Source organism: Pelophylax lessonae (assembly GCF_965119305.1).
Source record: "Pelophylax lessonae genome assembly, chromosome: 7".
Taxonomy (NCBI): Eukaryota; Metazoa; Chordata; class Amphibia; order Anura; family Ranidae; genus Pelophylax; species Pelophylax lessonae.
In genome coordinates this window covers 218933849-218959376 of record NC_138774.1, presented here as the reverse complement: position 1 = coordinate 218959376, position 25528 = coordinate 218933849, and the positions used below count along the sequence as shown (strand labels likewise).

The 25528-nt window shown below is 45.9% G+C and overlaps 1 protein-coding gene across 1 annotated transcript in view; it reads left to right on the top strand.

The window, feature by feature from the left end:
- Positions 1–7013: 7013 nt before the first annotated feature.
- The window catches only part of GTF3C5 (general transcription factor IIIC subunit 5), a gene marked incomplete at its 5' end in the record, with an annotated part of 44767 nt that continues 26252 nt past the window's right edge, over positions 7014–25528 (top strand). Inside the window, 4 exons of the mRNA XM_082263667.1 lie at positions 7014–7151; positions 12007–12232; positions 13296–13494; positions 23060–23255. Of these exons, the coding sequence (XP_082119793.1) occupies positions 7014–7151; positions 12007–12232; positions 13296–13494; positions 23060–23255 (759 nt within the window). The remainder of the gene's footprint in view (positions 7152–12006; positions 12233–13295; positions 13495–23059; positions 23256–25528) is intronic.

The following is a 25528-nucleotide window of genomic DNA, read 5'->3' as shown; positions in this document are numbered from 1 at the left end:
ATGTGCTGTGACGCGAAACTAGTTGGGTGGGGCCATGAACGCGTGATGTCTTTTACGTCTGCTGATGCCGGCTGTCAGTGAGGCTCTATGCAGTTTGAATGCTTTTTATTGTTCTGAATCATGTGAGAACCTTGTGCTGTTTTTAAACAAAAAGCATGTACTAGCAGTTTTCACGCTATGTGCGGCCTGTGTTCCTTTACCTTTATGGCTGAGTTTGATCCAAAGTTGTGGCATTGGTATTGGGTAATATCATATTTTGAAACCCAGTGGACCATACTAATCCCATTTAGAGACACCCGGAGGGGTCCATTATTTCTCATGTGTGTTTGATCTCTGTAATTGGGGATCACAACCATCTAGTAAGAGGTTTGACTGAGGTGGAGGGCATGTGTGTTTGGTGGAATGCCTTAAAAATGTACGTTGTTTGCCATCCAGTGGGATATATCATTATATTGAGCAGAATTAGATACACCATTCCACTATATGTTTTCATTGCTATTGGCACATGGAGTTTTATCCATATTAAAGGATATGGGTTATTCCATTTACTGTTTGATTGTATATTGATACATTTTAAGTATTACATTTCTTGCATAGTAACTAGAAGAGCAATTAGAACAAATACACTATTCTAAAGAAGTCGTAAAGGTGTGGGCAGGAGGTGCTGAATCCTTCGTTGGTTCCCTTACCCAGTGGGAAGATAAGTCCATATTGCTGAGTACCATGACTCTGATGTGAAAGTTCCTCAAAGGCACCTTAGGTAAAAACAGAAAAGCAAAGAGAAAAACAAGAGCGCCGCACCATAGTTTTTGTCCATTAAGTAATTATTTTTTATAATCCAAAGGTATCAAGCCAACCCTCTTGGTGGGTGGCAAATGCAATATTTTCTATATTCATGGTTTGGTATCAAGCCAACGTGTTTTAGCAGTTACAATCCATTTTATCAAGGCTAAAATGTATATGAACAATATTTAGGTATGTAATTAAAGAGACCTTGTCATGTCTTGCCAAAACATCCAGCCACTTTTGAGCAGCAATAGAAGAAGCTGAATAGTTACCTAATAGCGGGTGGCAAATGCAATCATTTCTGTCTGCATGGCTTGGTATCAAGCCAACATGCTTCAGCTGCTACAACCCCTTTTAACAGAGCCAAAGAGAATATAAACAGTGTGTAGGCAAGTAATGAAAGAGGCCCCGCCATGTCTCACCATCAAATCCAGCCAGTTTCCTACTGCAATAGAAGAAGCTGAATACATGCCTCTTGTTGGGTGGTGAATGCAATCTGAGCTGTCTTCATGGCTTGGTATCAAGTCAAAAATGTTTAAGCTGCAACAACACCTTTTATCAGAACGAAAAAGAATAGAAGCAATGTGTAAGTAATGAAAGAGACCCTGTTATGTCTTGCCAACAAATCCAGTTCATTTTAGACTGCCATAGAAAAAGTTAAAATACTTACTTTTCAGTGGGTGGCAAATTAAATCTTTACTGCCTTCATGAGGTCAGGCCCCACTGCTATCCCAACCCTTCTGGGTATGCCTAACTAACTCCATTACAAGTCTGCATAGGTTTGTCACTGCAGTGGATTGTGGATTACAGGAGGCATTACAGACCTTCTCAATTCACCGTCCAGAGCACTGTGCAGCATTACAGGCCTCCCCAGACTGTCCAAAGTGGCTAAATCTGTATCTGTGAGTTTGTTCAAACCTTAATACCATAAATAATATTACTCCAGGGGTATAAAATGAGTTTGGAAGTTCTATAGAAATGCCTAAATAATGCATTACATTTTAACTAAACATATTAGAGTTTAGTTGACTAAAATTATTTTATTCGACTAAAATGTATTGGAGATATTAGTTGACTAAAATATGACTAAAACTAAAACAATTGCAGATGACTAAAATGGGACTAAAACTAAAAAAGGCATTTTAGTCAAAAGACTATAACTAAAACAAAATTTGATGCCAAAATTAATAATTGTACTAAACTCAGTCCAGGGCCGGTGCTCCCGCTAGGTGAACTAGGCAGCCGCCTAGGGCGCACTGCTGTCTAGGGGGCGCAGCCACGGCCGCTGACTTCCCCTCTAGCCTGGCCGGGGAACGCGAGGGGCTGATGAATGTCCATCGGGTACAGCTGGGGAGGAGGAGGACAGTGGGGAGGGGATCCAAACGAGGCGGGCACAGCTGAGGAGGCGGAGGAGGACGGTGGGGATGGGATCCGAACAAGGCGGGCACAGCTGAGGAGGCAGAGGACAGGGGCTGACTGGCAACTTTCAGCCCAGAGGGCAAGTACAAACCATAGGCCCATTAAGCAGGGACTCGGCCCCCTTTCCTCTTTCTCTCTTCTCAGCCTCCTCCTGACCCCCATTCCAGGCTGAAGCTCCGCTCCAGGTACTCTTACCGACTGAATCCGGGTGACCTGGCCAGCAGAGGGCGGTTGGGACAGGTCAGTTGGGGCTGGCCAGGGGAGAAGAGTATCCAGTGGGGCATGGAACCGGCCTCTGCTCAGACACAGTTTACACCATCTATGCTGGAGGGTTGGGCTGCGCTCTGTCCTTGTCTTCATCCCGCACTCAATAGGTCAGCGGTGGGGACTTTTTTCTTCTCTTTACCAGGAATCATTTAGGCATGTCTGTGGCAGAAGCGGTGCTGCCTTTTTTATGGGGCATCAGAGTGGCCTGGGGGGCATATCCCCCCCCCCGCCCCCTGGCCCAGTCCTCCCCTGGCAGTGGAGGACAGTGGGGAGGGTATCCGAATGAGGTGGGCACAGCTGAGGAGGTGGAGGACAGTGGGTAGGGGATCATGGGGAGCTGAACGTGGCGGGCAGAGGAGAACAGTGGGGAGGGGATCCGGATAAGGCGGGCACAGCTGAGGAGCTGGAGGAGGACAGTGGGGAGGGGATCCAGATGAGGCAGGCACAGCTAAGGAGGTGGAGGACAGTGGGGAGGGGACCTTGATGATGCGGGCATAGCTGAGGAGGCGGAGGAGGACAGGGGAGGGGGATCATGGAGAGCCGGACAGGGCAGGCACAGCAGAGGAGGCGAAGGAGAACAGTGGGGAGGGGATCCGAAGGTGGAGGGCACAGCTGGGGAGGCAGAGGAGGATAGTGGGGAGGGGACCTGGACAAGGAGGGCATAGCTGAGGAGGTGGAGGAGGACAGGGTGGAGGGGATCATGGGAAGCCAGACGAGGCAGGCACCGCTAGGGAGGAGGAGGACAGTGGAGTGGGGAGGGGATCATGGGGAGCCGGACGAGGGGGCACGGCTAATGAGGCGGAGGAGAACAGTGGGGAGGGCATCCAGATGAGGCGGGCACAGCTGAGGAGAAAGTGGAGGACAGTGGGGAGGGGACGCGAATGAGGCGGGCACAGCGGAGGAGGCTGAGGAGGACAGGGGGAAGGGGATCGTGGGGAGCCGAACGAGGCGGGCACAGCTGAGGAGGTGGAGGAGGACAGTGGGCAGGGACCTGGATGAGGCGGGCACAGCTGAGGAGGTGGAGGACAGTGGGCAGGGACCTGGACGAGGAGGGTACAGCTAAGGAGGGGGAGGAGGACAGTGGGGAGGGGATCCGAACAAGGCGGGCACAGCTGTGTAGGATGAAAGTGGGGATGGGATCCGAACAAGGCGGGCACAGCTGAGGAGACAGAGGACTTTTTTTTACTTCTCTTCACCAGGAATCCTTTAGGCATGTCTGTGGCAGAAGCGGTGAAGCCTTTTTAAATGGGGCATCAGAGTGGCCTGGGGGGCATTTGCCCCCCTGCCCCCTGGCCCAGTCCTCCCACAGCTGAGGAGGTGGAGGAGGACAGTGGGGAGGGGACCTGGACGAGGCGGGCATAGCTGAGGAGGCGTAGGAGGACAGGGGGAGGGGATCATGGAGAGCCAGACAGGGCAGGCACAGCTGAGGAGGCGGAGGAGAACAGTAGGGAGGGGATCCGGATGAGGCGCCCTGGGCAAAACTAGGGCTGCCCCCCCTCCCCAGGGGTGTTAGTCTTGCCTAGGGCACGAAATAGTCAAGCACCGGTTTAAAACGTATACAATGCGCATATACAGTATCAACCAAAAAGTGGGTACACCCCTCACATTTTTGTAAATATTTCATTATATCTTTTCATGTGACAGCACGGCAGAAATTACACTTTGTTACAATGTAAAGTAGGGAGTGTACAGCTTGTATAACAGTGTAAATTTGCTGTCCCCTCAAAATAACCCAACACGCAGCCATTAATGCCTAAACCCCTGACAACAAAAGTGAGTACACCCCTAACTCAAAATGTCCAAATTGGGCCCAATTAGCCATTTTCCCTCCCCTGTGTCATGTACAGTAACTCTTGGTGTTACAAGAGCTCAGGTGTGAATGGGGAGCAGGTGTGTTAATTTTGATTTTATTGCTCCCATAGATGGCCCAGGCTATAGGAAGATTGCCAAGACCCTGAAACGGTGGCCAAGACCATACGGCGGTTTAACAGGACAGGTTTCACTCAGAACAGGCCTCGCCATGGTTGAGCAAAGAAGTTGAGTGCACGTGCTCAGTGTCATATCCAGAGGTTGTCTTTGGGAAATAGACATATGAGTGCTGCCAGCATTGCTGCAGAAGTTGAAGGGGTGGGGGGTCAGCCTGTCAGTGCTCAGACCATATGTCTCACACTGCATCAAATTGGTCTGCATGGCTGTCGTCCTAGAAGGAAGCCTCTTCTAAAGATGATGCACAAGAAAGCCTGCAAACAGTTTACTGAAGACAAGCAGACTAATGACATGGATTACTGGAACCATGTCCTATGGTCTGATGAGACCAAGATAAACTTATTTGGTTCAGATGGTGTCAAGCGTGTGTGGGGGCAACCAGGTGAGGAGTACAAAGACAAGTGTGTCACTCTTGCCTACAGTCAAGCATGGTGGTGGGAGTGTCATGGTCTGGGGCTGCATGAGTGCTGCCAGCACTGGGGCTCTACAGTTCATTGAGGGAATCATGATCACCAACATGTACTGTGACATACTGAAGCAGAGTATGATCCCCTCCCTTCACAGAATGGGCCACAGGGCAGTATTCCAACATGATAACGACCCCAAATACACCTCCAAGATGACCACTGCCTTGCTAAAGAATCTGAGGGTAAAGGTGATGGACTGGCCATGTATGTCTCCAGACCTAAACCCTATTGAGCATCTGTGGAGCATCCTCAAATGGAAGGTGGAGAAGCGCAAGGTCTCTAACATCCACCAGCTCCGTGATGTCGTCATGGAGGAGTGGAAGAGAACTCCAGTGGCAACCTGTGAAGCTCTGGTGAACTCCTTGCTCAAGAGGGTTAAGGCAGTGCTGGAAAATAATAATAGCCACACAAAATATTGACACTTTGGGCCCAATCTGGACATTTTCACTTAGGGGTGTACTCACTTTTGTTGCCAGTGGTTTAGACATTAACCACTTAAGCCCCGGAAGATTTTACCCCCTTCCTGACCAGGACCTATTTTGCGATTCGGCACTGAGTGATTTTAACGGACAATTGCGCGGTCGTGCGACGCTGTACCCAAATGAAATTGATGTCCTTTTTTTCCCACAAACAGAGCTTTCTTTTGGTGGTATTTGATCACCTGTGCGATTTTTACTTTTTGTGCTATAAACAACAAAAAAGCGTAAATTTTGAAAAAATATCAATATTTTTCACATTTTTATATGAAATTCCCCCAAAAAAATGTAAAAATCAAATTAAATTTTTGGCCAATTTGTTTTCTGCTACATATGTTTGGTAAAAAAAAGTCGCAATAAGCGTATTTTGATTGGTTTGCGCAAAGGTTATTGCGTTTACTAACTAAGGGAAAGATTTCTGTCATTTTTGGTGTTTTTTTTTTTTAACGAGTAATGGCGGCGATCTGCGATTTTTTTGCGGGACTGCGACATTGCGGCGGACAGATCGGACCCTTGACTGACATTTCTGACACTTTTGGGGGTACCAGTGACATTACTACAGTAATCAGTGCTATACATATGCACTGTTACTGTAAAAATGACACTGGCAGGGAAGGGGTTAACTTTATTGGTGATGCAGGGGTTAAGTGTGTCCCTAGGGGCGTGCTTCTAACTGTAAAGGGGTGTGGCTTGTGATGTAACCACAGAGACATACGATCCTACATAGCAGGATCGTATGATCTCTGCAGTTAGATATGGGAGAATGACAGGCGGCTTTGTTTACATCAGCCCCCTTTCTCCCTATCCACGGGGAGATTGCGAGTGACCGGCGGACATCGGGTCCGCCGGTCACGCGCGCGGACTTGTTTGGGAACGAGCGGGGGTGGGAGCGCGCCTCCGGCGGCGCGCACTCGCCCCCTAGAGCAGGGATGTCAAAGTGGCGGCCCTCCAACTGTTGCAGAACTGAAAGTCCCATCATGCCTCTGTTTTTGGGATTCATGTTTGTAACTGTCAGCCTTGCAATGCCTCATGGGAATTGTAGTTCTGCAACAGCTGGAGGGCCACCAATTTGACATCTGTGCCCTAGAGGCTCACAGGCTAGTGACGTCACTTTGCCTGTACGGGGCTGACCGCCACAGTAAATAGACTATTTACTGCGGCGGTCGGCAAGCGGTTAATGGCTGTGTGTGGAGTTATTTTGAGGGGACAGCAAATTTGCCCTGTTATACAAGCTGTACACTCACTAATTTACATTGTAGCAAAGTGTCATTTCTTCAGTGATGTCACATGAAAAGATATCATAAAATATTTACATAAATGTGAGGGGTGTACTCAGTTTTGTATGTGAACTCATCTGACAGAATAGGCAGCAATCAAATAGCACATTGCTGTTTTCTCAAATAAAGTTGTATCATTTAAAAGGTATCATTTAACATTTTCAAAAAGCAAGTTTATGGGGAAAAGAGTGACAGGAAGACCCAGCTCCAGAAGAGGGACATTTCCTTAGAAAAAGGGGGACAGAGCTGAGAACACTGCCCTGACTGAGGGTAGGAACTTTTGCGCGGGGGAACCTTATGATACGGATGCGGGGAAGGAAATCTTAGCCGGACCCATGGCAGAAATGGAGGGCTCGGCTACCGTGACTCTCCCAAGGGGCAAGAAGCCCATGGTGTGCGTGGAGTACCCGGGGCTGGTGCAGGATGTGGACAAGATGCTGCTCACCCTGGGCGGGGAGGAAGGGGTGTCCCGGGTGAGGCTGCTGGGGGGGGGGGGGAGTTATTTATTGCTGCACCGCCATGGTGTACTCTCAGTGCACATGCATTATATATACATATCTATAGTGCTGTGAGGGGGAGCATGGGGCATTTCTGTGCAGGTTCAGTTGCCAGCTTAGAAAACTGTGTATGGTGTAGTGTGTGTGTGTTTTGAATAGAACAGGGAAGGGTTAGAAGCCCTGTCATTTTATTTAATGCTGTATTTGCATCATTCAGGAGATTTCCTTTCACTTCCTGTCTTGTCCACTCAACAGGAAGTGAGGGTGAATCCCTTGTTAGTTGTCACCAGCACAGGTGTCACCAGTGGAAGATTTACCCATGCCTCTTCTGGTGACAACTGTAAAATATTAGATTTCCTGGGTTATCTCCCAAGACATAAAAATGGATAATTCCTACAGAGGTTCTGATCCTTCTCTACCATGCTTGGTTATACGTAAACTTTAACTTGTAAGGCTAAACCTCTGGCTTTCTAAATCCGTGCCCCACAGCAAGCATGCAGCCAGTGAAGTCAGAGTTCCTGGTGGGCTCCTTTTGGGTCATTTAAACAGAACGTATCGGTGTTAAAGACAGGCAGTTTTTTTTTTTTTTTGGTCAGTGACCAGTTTAGGACCGGTGATATTAATGCAGTGGGTGCACTTATTAAGGCAGGGGTAGGGACCTGTACACAAAGCCGCTGCTCCCGCTGTCATTAGAGGAGAGCATCGGCTAAGGGCACAGAGCTGATTGGAGGGGCTCTGTGCTCCTGATAATGGAAGATTTTACTTGGCTTCAGTGGGGGCCTTTCAGTGTTAATGTATTTGTTAAACTCCTTACATACCAGCATATTCATTTTCAAAAAAATTGTCACTCATGGGGTATCTACTTTCTAAGAAAGGGGATATTTTTTTTTGGGGGGGGGGGATTCGTGGCATTTTTATTTTATTTGTTTACCTATTTGCCTAGTGGGCGCTTTTTCCCCCTTCCTGCCTAGGCCAATTTTCAGCTTTTAGCGCTGTCACACTTTGAATGACAATTGCGTGGTCATGCAATACTGTACCCATATGCAATTTGTACTTTTTTTTATTTTTTTCCCACACAAATAGAGCTTTCTTTTGGTGGTATTGAATCACCAGGGTTTTTTTTATTTTTTGCTAAACAGACAGACCAAACATTTTGAAAAAAAAATAAAAATTTCATAGTTTGTTAAATTTTTTTGCAAACAGGTAATTGTTTCTCCTTCACTGGTGAGGAGGCGCTGATGGGCGGTACTGATGAGGAGGCACTGGTTGACAGCACTGGTGGGCAGCATTGATGGGTGGCACTGATGAGGAGGCACTGATTGGCAGCATTGATGGGTGGCACTGATTGACACCACTGGTTGGCAGCATTGATGGGTGGCACTGATGAGGAGCCACTGATTGACAGCACTGGTGGGCAGCATTGATGGGAGGCACTGATTGACAGCACTGGTGGGCAGCATTGATGGGTGGCACTGATGAGGAGTCACTGATAGCACTGGTGGGCAGCATTGATAGGTGGCACTGATGAGGAGGCACTGGTTGACAGCACTGGTGGGTAGCATGGATGGGTGGCACTGATGAGGAGGCACTGATTGACAGCACTGGTGGGCAGCATTGATGGGTGGCACTGAATGACAGCACTGGTGGGCAGCATTGATGGGTGGCACTGATGAGGAGGCACTGGTGGGCAGCATTGATGGGTGGCAATGATGAGGAGGCACTGGTTGACAGCACTGGTGGGCAGCATTGATGGGTGGCACGGATCAGGAGGCACTGGTTGACAGCACTGATCAGAAGGCACTGGTGGGCAGCACTGATTGACAGCACTGGTGGGCAGCATTGATGGGTGGCACTGCTGAGGAGGCACTGGTTGACAGCACTGCTGAGGAGGCACTGGTGGGCAGAATTGATGGGTGGCACTGTTAAGGAGGCACTGGTTGACAGCACTGGTGGGCACTGTTAGGACTGCACTGATAATCGGGATTCTGATAATCAGTGCCCCAATTATCAGTGTAGATATCCCTTTTACACAAGCCGGGTATCGGCTATTTTCTCCCCTCCTCATGCTGTCAGCGTGAGGAAAGAAAAGCCGATAACCGGCTTGTGTGTACTTCCGTGATCAGCTGTCATTGGACACAGCTAATCATGTGGTAAAGGGCCGATTTGATTGGCCCTTTACCCCGATCTTTTATCAGCTGAGTCCCAAGATCTCTGTAAACACAGAGCATGCCCCTGGGTGGATGTCTATGGTTTTGTTTTGGACCAACTAATGAAGGGCTAGAAGCCCTGTCAGGTTTTTATTACTGCTCTCACAGGAGAGATTACCCTCCCTGTTTGTTCTATACACCGTCGGCATCTGACCAGACAGTGATAGGGAAATACAGACTTTTACAGGTGTCACCAGTAAGTAGAGGAGAAATCTTCCTAGGGGGGCAGCTTTACCTTTGGCCGCTGTCTAAGGAGAAATTTACTTTGCTCTGGAGCAGGGGTTTCCTCTCACCTTCCCCTGCCTTTTGGGACAGTCTCTATCATTCTCTTCCCTATACAAAGCTAAGGGTGATATTTACTAAAACTGGAACACTCAGCTGTGCATGGCAGCCAATCCGCTTCTAACTTCGGCTTGTTCCATTGAAGGATAAGTTCAGCTTTCATAACATGTTACATCTTACAACCATATTCAGGGTGTAACATGTTATGAATAGAATGGGCCTGGCACCCCCCTGCTCACCCACTGTGACAACTAGCAGGGATCTTCTCTCACCCCGCTAGCTGTCAAAATAAAAAAGTGTCCGTGCCGGGCTCTGCCCACCTGGCCGTGTCACTCATTTGCAGTGGCCTGTAAATGTAAAACTACATGGTCTGCAAGCCTTTGTGGCTGTGGTTTTTAATGAACAACCACAATCCTGTGAGCGCTGTGTTAGTTCATTGAGGCTTCCTGTCAGAATGTAACCGCTTACTCGTATGGGATGTATGGGCACACAGATACACTGACAGATCTACAGGAAACCCACATGGCATCAGCGACCTACTGAATGCTGTTGCAGGGATCTTCCAGGCACAAAAAATAATAAATGCATTTTTTTTTTTTACCTGCAAAAAAATTAGCATTTAGTTTTTTTTGTTTTTTTTTTAATGTGAACTTATCCTGTAAAGTTCACCATTTGGAACATGTTACACCCATATTCAGGGTGGAACAAGTAACATGTTCCAGCTCATGTCGCCTCACCCTGCTTTGGTGTGACAGCAGGCAGGGGATCTTCTTCCCACACCCGCTGTCACAATTTAAAGGGTAAGTTCACCTTTTGGAACATGTTACATGTTCCACCTGCATTTAGGAGGGAACATGTAATATGTTTCAGCAGCTGCAGCCTCTTCCCCTCCTAACCCCCCTTCCCATCCCAGTAACAGCGGGCGGGCATCTTCTGCGGTTGCCCGCTGTCACTCACCACCCGCTCAGCCATGTCATTCATTCACAGCCCTCTGTGAATGGGAAACTGCAAGTCCTGACAGCCTTTATGACTGTCGACATTTATGGCCCATACACACTATAAGATTTTCTGAAGACTTTTTCCTTTAGACTTACCAAAACCATATAATATGAGGTCACACCTAAACACTTTCAATTTGTATGCAATCCGGCAGGCCCTTGCACTACATAGAAAAGGTAAATCTGAAGGGAAATCGAACCACAAAAGTTGGATAGTGTGTATCCAGCTTTAGTTTCAGTGAACTACCATGGCGCTGTTGGGCACTTTTGGTAGTGCATTGTCTCTTGCTGTCAGTGTGTATCTGTCTGTCTTTTCATCCGTCAACGGATGCATGAAAAACAGACCGGTCTGTATGTGTGAGAGGGGCTTTAGTGTATCTACATGTGTCCATTGTGATGCAGTAAGGCCCCTTTCACACATGCGGACCGTTTGTCCGTTTTTCATCCATCCGTTGACAGATGAAAACAGATGACATCAATGCATCTCTGGAAAAACGGATGATCATCCATTTACATCCGTTTTCATCCGCTTCCATCAATATCCATTTTTTTGAATGGATGAGAGCCCTATTTTTTTCTTCCGTTAAAAAATAAACGGATCGGACGAAAAACAGATGTAAACGGACAAACGGTCCATTCTTCATCCGTTTTTGCATTGGTAGTGGATGTAAAAAAAATTGATGACAAATTGATGAAAAATTGATACATTTTGACATGACTGAACTGAACAGACCATATGTGTGAAAGGGGCCTAAGGCCCTTTTCACACACGGGTTCCGTTCAGATCTGCTTGTCAGTTTTTTTGGTGGTTCTGAATGGACGCCCCATGCATCTCTATGGGGCATCGAATATCAGCGGAGACATGTCCGCTGACATCCGATCCGTCAAAACCGGACGGATGGGATCGAATGAGAACGGACAGACGGTACGTTCACATCCGATTCCCCCATAGAGAAGAGCGGGGACCTGACAGCTGTGTCTCCGCACACAGCACAGAGACAGAGCTGCCATCCTCCTGCTCAGCGGGGGATCGGTGGATCGATCCCCCGCTGAAAAAAACAAAGTCCGCCTGACAGACTCCGTGTGTGAAAGGGGCCTAAAGCGCATGCTATTTGCTAGGACATTCCTTGGTATTCAAAATACGATGAACACAGGATTGCTTTATTTACTGAAATTCACTTTGCAAAGTGAACATAACACCTTTCTAGGTGAAACTAGACTCTCTACATCTTTAATAAACCAGACCCACTCTGTATCCTACATGTTGTTGTTAGAACTTCCTATTTCATCACCGATTTGTATTTAGAATTTTAGTTTATGGGTGTTTTCTTCCTTTTCTCTCAGGTGTATGCCGATCCTGCAAAAAGGCTTGAGCTGTATTACAGGCCTAAGGACCCTTATTGTCATCCGTTGTGTGCTAATCGCTTCCCCACCACCACTATGATCTTACGGGTGAAGATAAAAACTCGGAAGAAAAGGTCGGATGGAAAGGAAACCGAAAGTCAAGCTTCAGAGCAAAAGGTTACCATGGAAATCATTGGTGTGGTGGGAACAGTCTATAAATTCCAAGGTACACATTGTCATTTCTTCACTGAATGCTTTACTAATCAGTCGAATTCCAGTATGTTTTGGATGGAGCATGCCAACTATCTGGAGAAATTTTCCCTGACTTCCTGTTGTGTCTACAGAACAGGAAGTAAAGAGAAATCCCCCTAAGTGGGGAAAATCTAGGCAGTTGTCACTGGCCAGAAGGAGATTATATTCCCCTTCTAGGCAGTTATCACTGGCTGGAAGGTTTAATTTATATTACTGTTCTGGTGACAACTTTAAATCCTTTTTTATTTTTACCTTTTTCAGTTCTTGTGGCATTGGTTACCAGGACCAAGAGAGAATGTAAATCTTCCCTGTGGGACTCGTAGGCAGCAATTAAAACCTAACCTTTCAACATTCTGTCCCCAGACTCAGTGTAGATGGGCGTGCAGCCAATGGTGGCACTGTATAAAAGCCAAAGGGGTTGGTAATTTTTCTATAGTACATCAAAAACATAAAAGGAAGCTTTTTGTACATTTTTAAAAGCAGAACTACCTGAGAAAGTATTTCACAGTGATGGGTGGAGTATAGTGGGGTCTGATTTCTGACAGCATGTTTAGCCCCTTGTGGGGAGATTTTCTCCCACTTCTGTCATACTGAGCTTTTAGCTCTTCTTTATCACTAGAAATCCCAGATTAAAGTGGAACTTTAGTCAAAAAATTAACACTTCAGACAGGCTCCTGTTACAGGTATAGCTATGTAAAACATTAAAAATGAAGTGTCTATACTGTTTAAAATCCAGTAATACACTCTCACCCTGCTCTGCACATGCTCAGTTGCTTTCCATTTTTGGCACTGTGCTGTAAAATCAGAGGCACTAGAGGCCACTCTGCTGACAGCTTACAGATTTACTGCTGCTCAGCGGCTCTCAGCAAAATGGCAGCCTCTGGTAAGAAGAAACGGTGGTGGCAATTTACATCGCACACTAATTTCGGTAACATAATTATTAATGTGGAATGTATATTCCTTGAGAAAAACATGATTTTTTATTAAATTGTTATGGGTAAAGTTCTGTTTTAATTTCCAGCTTTTCCTGTTTGCAGGCATGTCGGATTTCCAGTACCTGGCATTTACCCAAGGCCCTGATGGATCTCGGTTCTCTCTGTATGATAAAATCCTCCTGACCAAGCCTGAGAAAGAGGATTTCTTCCATCAGGACCTGCCCCTATATATCCCACCTCCTATTTTCTCTCGATTAGATAACCCTGTGGATTATTACTACAGACCAAACATCACCCACAGGTAGGCTTCAATTTCTTGTTGTCTTTTTTGTATTTTCCATCTTTGTAAATCAGTCAATGCTGGTATTCGTGATCTGAAAGCCTGACTCCTACCAAAATGTTTTTTATAGTTCTATGTAAAGTGGAGAGGGTTTTGTTCATCTGTAATCATGCCTGTAGTAGTTCAGTCTACAGGTTTGAGCATGAGGGTGGCTGTCCAAGCCTAAGCAAATACTCTTTTGTTGTTTGCACAGGATTTCTTGACATTTTTTGTGATACAATGCATGCCTGCTAGGTACAAAATTAGCATTCATAAAATTATTTGTATGCAACGCATGCCTTCTGTAAAGTATCTGGAAGCATGCACAGAAGAAGGTGTTCTCAAAAGCAGAGAGAGAGAGGCCAGAAAAGTGTTCCATTATTTTATAAAAGAAGGCATCTTTGCTATCCCTTAAGGCCTGGTTAACACCAATGCGTTTCAGTGCGTTTTCAGGTTTGTAGAAACGCACTACAGTCCATTTACCATGGTTTCCTATGGGTCACGTTCACATCTGTTCGTTTTTAACCAGTGCATTTTTTTTGGAAAGGGTCAGGGACTTTTTTTGCCCACAGTAGGTTACATTTTTCGTTCCATAGACTTCAATGGAAATACAGCTGAAACGTATAAAATATGCAGTGTTTGTGTTTTTAATGCATTTTTGCTGGTTTCTCCTGCAGATACCTCCCCAAAACGCATTAAAAATGTGTGTACAAAAACCACAAAATGCACTGGGAAAAATACATCCACTGCAACCAACATAAATGTGAACCTAGCCCAAAAGAGAAGTACAGGATATAAACAAACAAACACACATAGTTTCATAGTTTGATGCTGTATCTGTTACCTGCTGCCTCTTAGACTGAGAACTGAGCGATCAAAGACTGCTGATCGCTCATTTCTTGGGCCTCAGAGAGCAGTTACTGTCAGTCAGCGGATCTCTGCTCTGCCCCTCCAGCGCTCACTGGAGGATGACAGACAGACCTATTTGATGCAGTGTGCGGCGTATGGTCTGAGCACTGACAGGCTGACTCCCCCCCACCCCTTCAACTTCTGCAGCAATGTTGGCAGCACTCCTACCTCTGTTTCCCAAAGACAACCTCTGGATTTTATGCTGAGCATGTGCACAGTTCTTTGCTGGACCATGGTGAGGCCTGTTCTGAGTGGAACCTGTCCTGTTAAACCGCTGTATGGTCTTGGCCACCGTGCTGCAGCTCAGTTTCAGGGTCTTGGCAATCTTCTTATAGCCTAGGCCATCTTTATGTAGAGCAAAAATTCATTATTTCAGATCCCCAGTGAGTTCTTTGCCATGAGGTGCCATGTTGAACTTCCAGTGACCAGTATGAGACAGTGAGAGCGATAACACCAAATTTAACACATCTGCTCCCCATTCACACCTGCAACACTAACGAGTCACATGACACCGGGGAGGGAAAATGGCTAACTGGGCTCAATTTTGATATGTTCACTTAGGGGTGTACTCACTTCTGTTGCCAGCGGTTTAGACATTAATGGCTGTGTGTTGAGTTATTTTGAGGGGACAGAAAATTTACACGGTTATACAAGCTGTACACTCACTACTTTACATTGTAGCAAAGTGTCATTTCTTCAGTGTTGTCACATGAAAAGATAAAATAAAATATTTACAAAAATGTGAGGGGTGTACTCACTTTTGTGAGATACTGTACATGTAGACTGCCCTAGGTAAAAGCCAGGTGTGATGCTGTGCCTCCTTAATTGAAAAAACTAAAATTAATTTGGTGAAAGGGGCAGGTTCAGGACAGTAAGGCTAGGAAATGAGCTGGAGACATATAGGTGCACAGCACACTCACTAGACTCAATTGACCGCTATTACAGGGCGTCAAAAACAGCAAGGGGTTAATTCCTGAGAATTCACAGGCTGATCACCTTACAGCAGAATCCAGGTTGCTGCTGGCACACACCCAAATATCCTGGTAAGGAAATCCTCAGAAAGGTGTATATCACAGCGCTCCAGCGCTCTAATATAACTCAGCATGAGTATGCAGATGAGAGGAGAGTAGTTGGTAGTTGGAGCGCAGGTGGAATGCAAACCAGTGAGGGCTGAGCTTCTGAGATACGTCATTTCCGGTAGTTGGAGTGCAGGTGGAATGCAAACCAGTGATGGCTGAGCTTCTGAGATACGTCATTTCCGGTAGTTGGAGCGCAGGTGGAATGCAAACCAGTGATGGCTGAGCTTCTGAGATACGTAATTTCCGGTAGTTGGAGTGCAGGTGGAATGCAAATCGGTGATGGCTGAGCTTCTGAGATACGTCATTTCCAGTAGTTGGAGTGCAGGTGGAATGCAAACCAGTGAGGGCTGAGCTTCTAAGATACGTCATTTCCGGTAGTTGGAGTGCAGGTGGAATGCAAACCAGTGAGGGCTGAGCTTCTGAGATACGTCATTTCCGGTAGTTGGAGCGCAGGTGGAATGCAAACCAGTGAGGGCTGAGCTTCTGAGATACGTCATTTCCGGTAGTTGGAGCGCAGGTGGAATGCAAACCAGTGATGGCTGAGCTTCTGAGATACGTCATTTCCGGTAGTTGGAGCGCAGGTGGAATGCAAACCAGTGATGGCTGAGCTTCTGAGATACGTCATTTCCGGTAGTTGGAGCGCAGGTGGAATGCAAACCAGTGATGGCTGAGCTTCTGAGATACGTCATTTCCGGTAGTTGGAGTGCAGGTGGAATGCAAACCAGTGAGGGGGAGCTTCTGAGATACGTCATTTCCGATAGTTAGAGCGCAGGTGGAATGCAAACCAGTGAGGGGGAGCTTCTGAGATACGTCATTTCCGATAGTTAGAGCGCAGGTGGAACGCAAACCAGTGAGGGCTGAGCTTCTGAGATACGTCATTTCTGAGAGTTAGAGCGCAGGTGGAATGCAAACCAGTGAGGGCTGCGCTTCTGAGATACGTCATTTCCGGTAGTTGGAGCGCAGGTGGAATGCAAACCAGTGATGGCTGAGCTTCTGAGATACGTCATTTCCGGTAGTTGGAGTGCAGGTGGAATGCAAACCAGTGAGGGCTGAGCTTCTGAGATGCGTCATTTCCGGTAGTTGGAGTGCAGGTGGAATGCAAACCAGCGAGGGGGGAGCTTCTGAGATACGTCATTTCCGGTAGTTGGAGTGCAGGTGGAATGCAAACCAGTGAGGGCTGAGCTTCTGAGATGCGTCATTTCCGGTAGTTAGAGCGCAGGTGGAATGCAAACCAGTGAGGGCTGAGCTTCTGAGATGCGTCATTTCCGGTAGTTAGAGCGCAGGTGGAATGCAAACCAGCGAGGGGGGAGCTTCTGAGATGCGTCATTTCCAATAGTTAGAACGCAGGTGGAACGCACACCAGCGAGGGGGGGAGCTTTTGAGATACGTAATTTCCGGTAGTTGGAGTGCAGGTGGAACGCAAACCAGTGAGGGCTGAGCTTCTGAGATACGTCATTTCCGGTATTTAGAGCGCAGGTGGAACGCAAACCAGCGAGGGGGGAGCTTCTGAGATACGTCATTTCCGATAGTTAGAGCGCAGGTGGAACGCAAACCAGCGAGGGAGGAGCTTCTGAGATGCGTCATTTCCAATAGTTAGAACGCAGGTGGAACGCACACCAGCGAGGGGGGGGGGGGGGAGCTTTTGAGATGCGTCATTTCTGGTAGTTGGAGCGCAGGTGGAACGCACACCAGCGAGGGGGGGGAGCTTTTGAGATATGTAATTTCCGGTAGTTGGAGTGCAGGTGGAACGCAAACCAGTGAGGGCTGAGCTTCTGAGATACGTCATTTCTGAGAGTTAGAGCGCAGGTGGAATGCAAACCAGTGAGGGCTGCGCTTCTGAGATACATCATTTCCGGTAGTTGGAGCGCAGGTGGAATGCAAACCAGTGATGGCTGAGCTTCTGAGATACGTCATTTCCGGTAGTTGGAGTGCAGGTGGAATGCAAACCAGTGAGGGCTGAGCTTCTGAGATGCGTCATTTCCGGTAGTTGGAGTGCAGGTGGAATGCAAACCAGCGAGGGGGGAGCTTCTGAGATACGTCATTTCCGGTAGTTAGAGCGCAGGTGGAATGCAAACCAGCGAGGGGGGAGCTTCTGAGATGCGTCATTTCCAATAGTTAGAACGCAGGTGGAACGCACACCAGCGAGGGGGGGAGCTTTTGAGATACGTAATTTCCGGTAGTTGGAGTGCAGGTGGAACGCAAACCAGTGAGGGCTGAGCTTCTGAGATACGTCATTTCCGGTATTTAGAGCGCAGGTGGAACGCAAACCAGCGAGGGGGGAGCTTCTGAGATACGTCATTTCCGATAGTTAGAGCGCAGGTGGAACGCAAACCAGCGAGGGAGGAGCTTCTGAGATGCGTCATTTCCAATAGTTAGAACGCAGGTGGAACGCACACCAGCGAGGGGGGGGGGGAGCTTTTGAGATGCGTCATTTCTGGTAGTTGGAGCGCAGGTGGAACGCACACCAGCGAGGGGGGGGGAGCTTTTGAGATATGTAATTTCCGGTAGTTGGAGTGCAGGTGGAACGCAAACCAGCGAGGGCTGAGCTTCTGAGATACGTCATTTCTGAGAGTTAGATCGCAGGTGGAACGCAAACCAGTGAGGGCTGAGCTTCTGAGATGCGTCATTTCCGGTAGTTGGAGCGCAGGTGGAATGCAAACCAGTGAGGGGAGAGATTCTGAGATACGTCATTTCCGGTAGTTAGAGCGCACGTGGAAGGCAAACTAGCGAGGGCTGTGCTTCTGATAGAAGTAAATTCCCGTAGTTGGATCGCAGGTGGAACGCAAACTGGTGTTTTCATTGTCTGTCTTTAATGCTGGATTGTATCAACATATATCTAAAGTGCAATACTGTTGGTTTTAAATAAAAAAAAATCTTTCATTACTACTCCATGCAAGCCCTCTTCTCTCTCCCCTCTCCTTTGCATACTCATTCTGAGTTATATTAGAGCGCTGGTATACACCTTTCTGAGGATTTCCTTAACTGGATATTTGGGTGGATGCCAGCAGCAACCTGGATTCTGGGGTATGGAGATCAGCCTGTGAATTCTCAGGAATTAACCCCTTGCTGTTTTTGACTCCCTGTAATAGGGGTCAATGGAGTCTGGTGAGTGTGCTGCATCTGTATGTTGGTGGAAAGGACAACACTTTGTCTTCACTCATGGTGGATGTTTACTTCACTTAAATTGGATTACTTTGGACTAAAATTCTAACTTGTTATATAGTGACACTATTCGTATCACTCTGGTGGTAATTTCAAAGTTTTATTATATTGTGAATATACAATATATTTGTTATATAACACACTAGGGAGCACGGTTATGGTGGTTGTTTACTATTTGCAGGTAGTTGTTACACCTTATAATGAGCAGCTCCTCTATTCTAATCTATCTCATATATATATATATATATATATATATATTTTTTTTTTTTTTGGTTTGATATTTCACTAAGCAATTAGAGTTCACAATAATATTTTCTGGACCTTTTTATAACGGTCCAAGTTACTAATTTGCACGGGTGTGGGAACCTATCTTGGTTCTATATTCATAGGAAATGAGCTGGGCTTTAGCTGACTTGCTTCAGCTTCTAATGCACACTGTGAGAAACTTGTGTGTGCAGGGAAATCCGAGTAAGCAATTAAAGTACAGGAGAGGAGCCCGTACAACTGTACGAGACTGAAAGGAAGGCTGGAGTTCAGCCTCAAACATACTGTATCTTCATTTATAGTTTAGGTTTACTTTAAGTGGAACGCCGGTCATAAATCTTTCAGTATTAGATAGAGCAAGAAAGCGTTTGAAAGTCTTTCAGGTTTTGGTTGCTGGCTTTATCTCTACTGTGCAGATTACACCTGATTTCTGAGCAGCCACAAGAACCTTCAATGGGAACAAAATGTCCCCAAGCAGGAACACAAGAATACAGGAACAATGTGCTTTCCACACTTTGTCCAAAGCTAGGAGAGGCTTTGGCTGGAGTTCCACTTCTTAATTCAGTCAGTTTTTTAACTCGCAGAACTTAATTGAAATATGTGATCATGGAAACTTCAGTTGTGGGTTTTGACCCTTGCTGTTCTTCATGAAGCAGTCAAGGTGAGGAGGTAGGAAAAACTTACGTGACCCTGTATCATTTGGAGGGCGGCCATATTTGTTTTACTACTAAAAGGATAAAACTGTCAGTGCAGCTGAGGTTTTCCCACCATTACATACCACTGTGGCAGAAGCCTTGCCCTTATCTGTCACTGCGTACCGCTGCCAAGGATTGTGTCCTTGTGCGTCATTTACTGTCCCTGTGGCACAAAATGGAGTTAATGCACTGTGAGGAACTTGTACAATCAGCTTACCAGGAAGATAATAAAATCTGAGAGTAATGCTGACATGCTTTTTTGAAGAGGTAGACTCTGAGGTTGATTTACTAAAACTGGAGAGTGCAATATCTGGTGCAGCTCTGCATAGAAACCAATCCGCTTCTAGATTTTTTGTCAAAGCTTAACCACTTGCTGATTGCTCACAGTATATTTACTGCGGCAGTCAGCCCCTCACAGGCAGAGTGACGTAGATCTACGTCGCTAGCCTGTGAGGGTCTAGGGAGCGAGCACACGCGCCCCCGTGCGGTCACGGACCCCCCCCCGCGCGTGTGCCCGGCAGACCCGATGTCCGCCGGTCACTCTGCGATCGTCGCTGCAGAGGGAGAAAGTCAGGCGGCTAGTGTAAACAAGCCGCCTGTCATTCTCACCTGTGTATAAACAGTGATCACACGGTTCTACTATGTAGGACCGTTGATCACTGTTTCTACAGCTCAAGCCACAGCCAATCACAGTTAGAATCACGCCCCTAGGGACAAACACAGCTCCTCCCTCTCAAATAAAGTTAACCCCTTCACTACCAGTGTCATTTTGCAGTAACAGTGCATATGTATAGCACTGATTACTGCAGTAATGTCACTGGTAACCCCAAAAATGTCAGTCAAGGGTCCGATCTGTCCGCCGTAATGTCGCAGTACCGCAAAAAAATCGCAGATCGCCGCCATTATGCGTTAAAAAAAAAACAACAAAAATGACAAAAATCTTTCCCTTTGTTAGTAAACGCAATAACTTTTGCGCAAACCAATCAAAATAAGCTTTTTGCGATTTTTACCAAACATATGTAGCATAAAACAAATTGACCGAAAATGTTAAAAAATTTTGATTTTTACATTTTTTGGGGGGGAATTTCATATTAAAAAATTTGAAAAATATTGATATTTTTTGTTTATAGCGCGTGATCAAAAAATCGCACAGGTGATCAAATACCACCAAAAGAAAGCTCTGTTTGTGGGAAAAAAAGGACGTCAAATTCATTTAGGTACAGCGTCGCACAACCGCGCAATTGTCCGTTAAAGTCACGCAGTGCCGAATCGCAAAATAGGCCCTGGTCAGGAAGGGGGTAAAATCTTCCGGGGCTTAAGTGGTTAATTGAACAAGCTGAAGTTAGAAGCTGATTGACTACCATGCCCTAGATTTTGCACTCTCCAGTCTTAGTAAATCAACCCCTATGACTATCATCGGGGGTCCAGTTTTACTTCTATATCAGTGTTTTCCCACCTTGTTCCTCAAGTACCCTCAAAATGCCATGTTTTGTGAATTTCCCTTTTGGATGTAAGCCTCCCACAAACAAGGCCCTCCTAACCCTTAAATTGTGTTGTAACTGTACTGTCTCTTTGAAAGCGCTGCACAAACTGATGGTGCAGTATGATAATAATAAAATAGCGGTCATAAATACCAAGTCATGGACATTGATTTAAAACACCTTTGCAAGGTCAAAGAAATCCTGAAAACATGACTTGTTGGGACTGGACATGGGAACTAGTGCCCTGTGTGATTCATTTGTATATATTGTTGGTTGTAGTGAAGGTACTGATACAGATTTATGTTTAGATTTTGTATGTTTTCATGAATTCCAGTCTGGATGGTCCCAGTAGATTACCTCACCAGAATTTCGGTGCACAGTAGAGTAAGAGAACTCATTTCTGATGCTCCATTGCCATTTGCCAAATTGACATGTGCGACTTTTATTGCACTTGTAATTCATTGAAACTATAAGTCTATCTGCTGCCGTGGTAGTTTTTTTCATTCACAGAGCCATGTACAGCCACGCTGTTTTAAAGCGGAGTGCCGGGCACAGATGTCATTTTTTAATAAACATACCCCCGGGACAGTCAGGGCTAGTACATTCCACAATGGCTAGCCTCTGATCTGTGCCGGTTCGCACTTACCTTTTAGAAGAAATACTTACTTATAAAATTTCTTCCACAGCGTTTCCATCTCTCTTGTGGGCAGCTGAAGCCGGCGCGGTCCTCTTCTGTGTCTTCTTCCGCGTCTTCTTGTCCCAGAATGCACCGCACCGGCCCCTCTCGTCACTTCCGGCGTGGCGCCGCATTCCTCCACAGCTTCTGGGCATGCCCAGAAGCTGTTTAGCAGGGGAATGCGGCGTCGCCCGGAAATGACGAGTGGGGCCGGTGCCGTCGCATTGATTCCTGGGAGCTGTGACGTTCACCTCCCAGGAATCATAGCGAGGCAGGAAGTGACGGGGTGAGCCGCGGCTCCGAGGGAGGAAGTACTCTGAGGTGAGTATCTTCGATCTTCAATTGCAAGGTAAGTAAACAAAAAAAAAAAATAACTATCCAATTCCTTTTCAGGTGAGGCATACCTAGCGGAGGGGCACAAAAAAAAAATATCGTTTTTGTGCCCGCAACTCCGCTTTAAGAGCGACAGCAGGTCCGGGCAGAGGATCCCCCACCAGCTATCACTTGGGGATGGGGTTGCTTAATAGTAACATGTTACACTCTAAATATGGGTGTAACATGTTACTAAAGGTGAACATATCTTTTAATCACTTAAAGTGGCTGTACTGCTCTGTCCACGTGTCAGAATGACTCAGCAGGTGATTGGAGTACAGCAGATAGCAGAGAGCCTTATAAGTGGTCAGAAATTTAGAAGTAAATATTCAGTTGTGTCTGTGCTAATGACTGTTACATCCCTAATGGCCCGTACACACGTACCGATTGTTGGCCGTAAATATTCGGCCAACGTCCGATCGGCCGATTGTCGGCTTGTTAGTATGATGCTTCCGACAACCGACTGCGACTTTTCGGCCGAACAAAATCTGGTGTGCAGGCTATAAAATTTTTGTAGGCCAACAAAGAACGGCCGATTGTTCCTTCAGTCAGTACAGATTTTGGCCGACAAAAAGCAGAAGAGCAAGACTGGGCATGCTCAGAGAAGAAAAAACACACGGAAAGTTAACCATCACATGACATCACTTCTGCAGTCGGCTGTTGTTGGCCGACAAAATTCGTGTGCAGTCTTTAGCACTTTTCAACCAACACGACAGCACCGGACAAAAGACGGCCGAACGGTCGGCCGACAATCGGTGCGTGTGTACGGGGCTTTAATGCCTAAAATGTATTTGATGTTTTGCAATACTAATATGAAAATTTATTTTTGCATGTGTAAATCATTTAATAGGCTTGCTTGTTTCCTTCGTGCCTGCACTGGCCATTATTTGTCTTTACTTGCATTCACAGGGACGGATATCAACCCCCCAATTTAACCAGCGACAATCTTATCGGCCTTAGTAGGGCTCGCAGGCCTCACAACGCCATATTTATCAATTTTGAAGATCCAGAAGTTCCTGCAGAGCCGCATCCAGCTGCTTTGAAAAACTGGAAGAAGCTATGTACTAACCCTATAGACAACCGCGTGGAGCAGGAAATGAAAAGGGTACTGGCAGTGTTCCTTACAAATACCTTGACTTTTCAGAAATCCATCTCTGAATGTTAGTCACATTCACCTATTGCATGCTGATTACCAATGGGTGTATCTATCCAAAACAGGTATAGAGGCACTCATGAGTTTTGTAGTAGAGGTAGCTCAAAATGACATTTCGTTGATACTCAGTCCATTTTTCTCAGAGTGTGTGTGTATGTATGTATGTATGTATGTATGTATATATACATACATATTTATGTGTGTGTATGTGTGTGTGTATATATATATATATATATATATATATATATATGTATATGTGTGTGTGTGTGTGTGTATGTATGTGTGTGTGTATATATATATATATATATATATATATATATATATATATATATATATATATATATATATATACTGTATTTTCTGGCGTATAAGACTACTTTTGAACCTCAAAAAAATCCCCCAAAAATGGGAGGTCGTCTTATACGCCGAGTATAATATCTCCAAGGTAACCTAAGTATAATTATTACCGGTAGATCATGTAATAGGGGGGTCGTCTTATAAGCCCAGTCGTCTTATACGCCAGAAAATACGATATATATTACACACATAAAACGTGCATTCGTAAAGTATTCACTTTTTTTCAATCTTATGTTGCAGCCATATATCACAGTTGTTTAAAATCACTTTTTTTCTCATTTATCTACATTCAGTACCCCATAATGACATAGTGAAAACAGAATTTTAGAAATGTTTTTGCAAATGTATGAAAAGAAAAACTAAAATATATCACATTGGCATACGTATTCAGACCCTTTGCAACAACACTTGAAATTAGCTCAGGTGTCTCCCATTTTTCTTGATCGTTGCTAAGATGTTTCTACACCTGGATTGGAGTCCACCTGTGGCAAATTATGTAAATTGATTGGACGTGATTTAGAAAGGCGCACACCTCTGTATAAAAGGCCTCACAGTTGACAATGCATACTGCATTGTAAAAACCATGAGATCAAAAGAACTGCCTTCAGAGCTTAGAGATCAGGTCAAGGGCACTACCTACAGAGCTTAGAGACCAGGGCAAAGGAACTGCCTGCAGTGCTTAGTGACAGGATTATTGCAAGGCCTTGGGGAAGGCTGCAAACATTTTTTTTTGCTGCACTGAAGGTTCCCAAGATCACTGTGGCCTCCATAATTCTCAAACGAAAGAAGTTTGTCACAACCAGGACTCTTCCAAGAGCTGGTCACCTGACCAAACTGAGCAATGGGGGGAGAAGGACCTTTGTAAGAGGGGTGACCAAGAGCTTGATGGTCACTCTGAGCTCCAGAGCTCCTGTGTGGAGATGGGACAGAAGGACAACCATCACTGCAGCCCTCCTCTGATCTGGGCTTTATGACAGAGTGGCTTGACGAAAGCTTCTTCTCAGTGCAAAACACGTGAAAGCCCACCTAGAGTTTGCAAAAAAAGCACCTGAAGGACTCTGACTGGGGAACAAGATTCTCTGGTATGATGGTTCCAAGATTGCAGAGTTTGGCCTCAATTCTAAACATTATGTCTGGAAGAAACCAAGCCACTCATTGCCTGCTTAATACCATCACAACAGTGAAGCATGGCGGTGGCAGTATCATGCTGAGGAGGTGTTCTACAGCTGCAGGGACTGAGAGACTGGTCAGGTTTAAAGGAAAGCTGAATGGAGCCAAGTACAGAAATATCCTCATTAAAAATCTGTTCCTCAGCACTCAGGACCTCAGACTGAGCACTGAGCCGAAGGTTCACCTTCCAACATGGCAACAATCCTAAGCACACAGCCAAGATAATGCAGGAGTGGCTAAGGAGCAACTCTGTGAATTTCCTAGAGTGGCCCAGCCAGATCCCTGACTTGAACCCTATTTAACATCTATAGAGAGACCTGAAAATGGCTGTCAACCGATGGTCCCCATCCAACCTGATGGAACTTGAGAGGGTTTGCAGAGAAGAATGACCGAAAATCCCCTAATCCTGGTGTGCAAAGCTTGCCGCGTCATTCCTGAAAAGATTTGAGGCTGTAATTGCTGCCAAGGTGCTTTAACAAAGTACTGAGTAAATGGTCTAAATACTTAAGTACATGTAATTTCATTTTTTTTTTTTTTTTATAAATTTACAGGCATTTCTAAAATTCTCCTTTCACTTTGTTATTATGGGGTACTGAGTGCAGATTAATGAGAACAAAAATGAATTCAAACTGTAATATCAGGCTGCAACATGACAAAAAAAAAGAGGGTTTGAATACTTTATGAATGCTGTGTGTGTG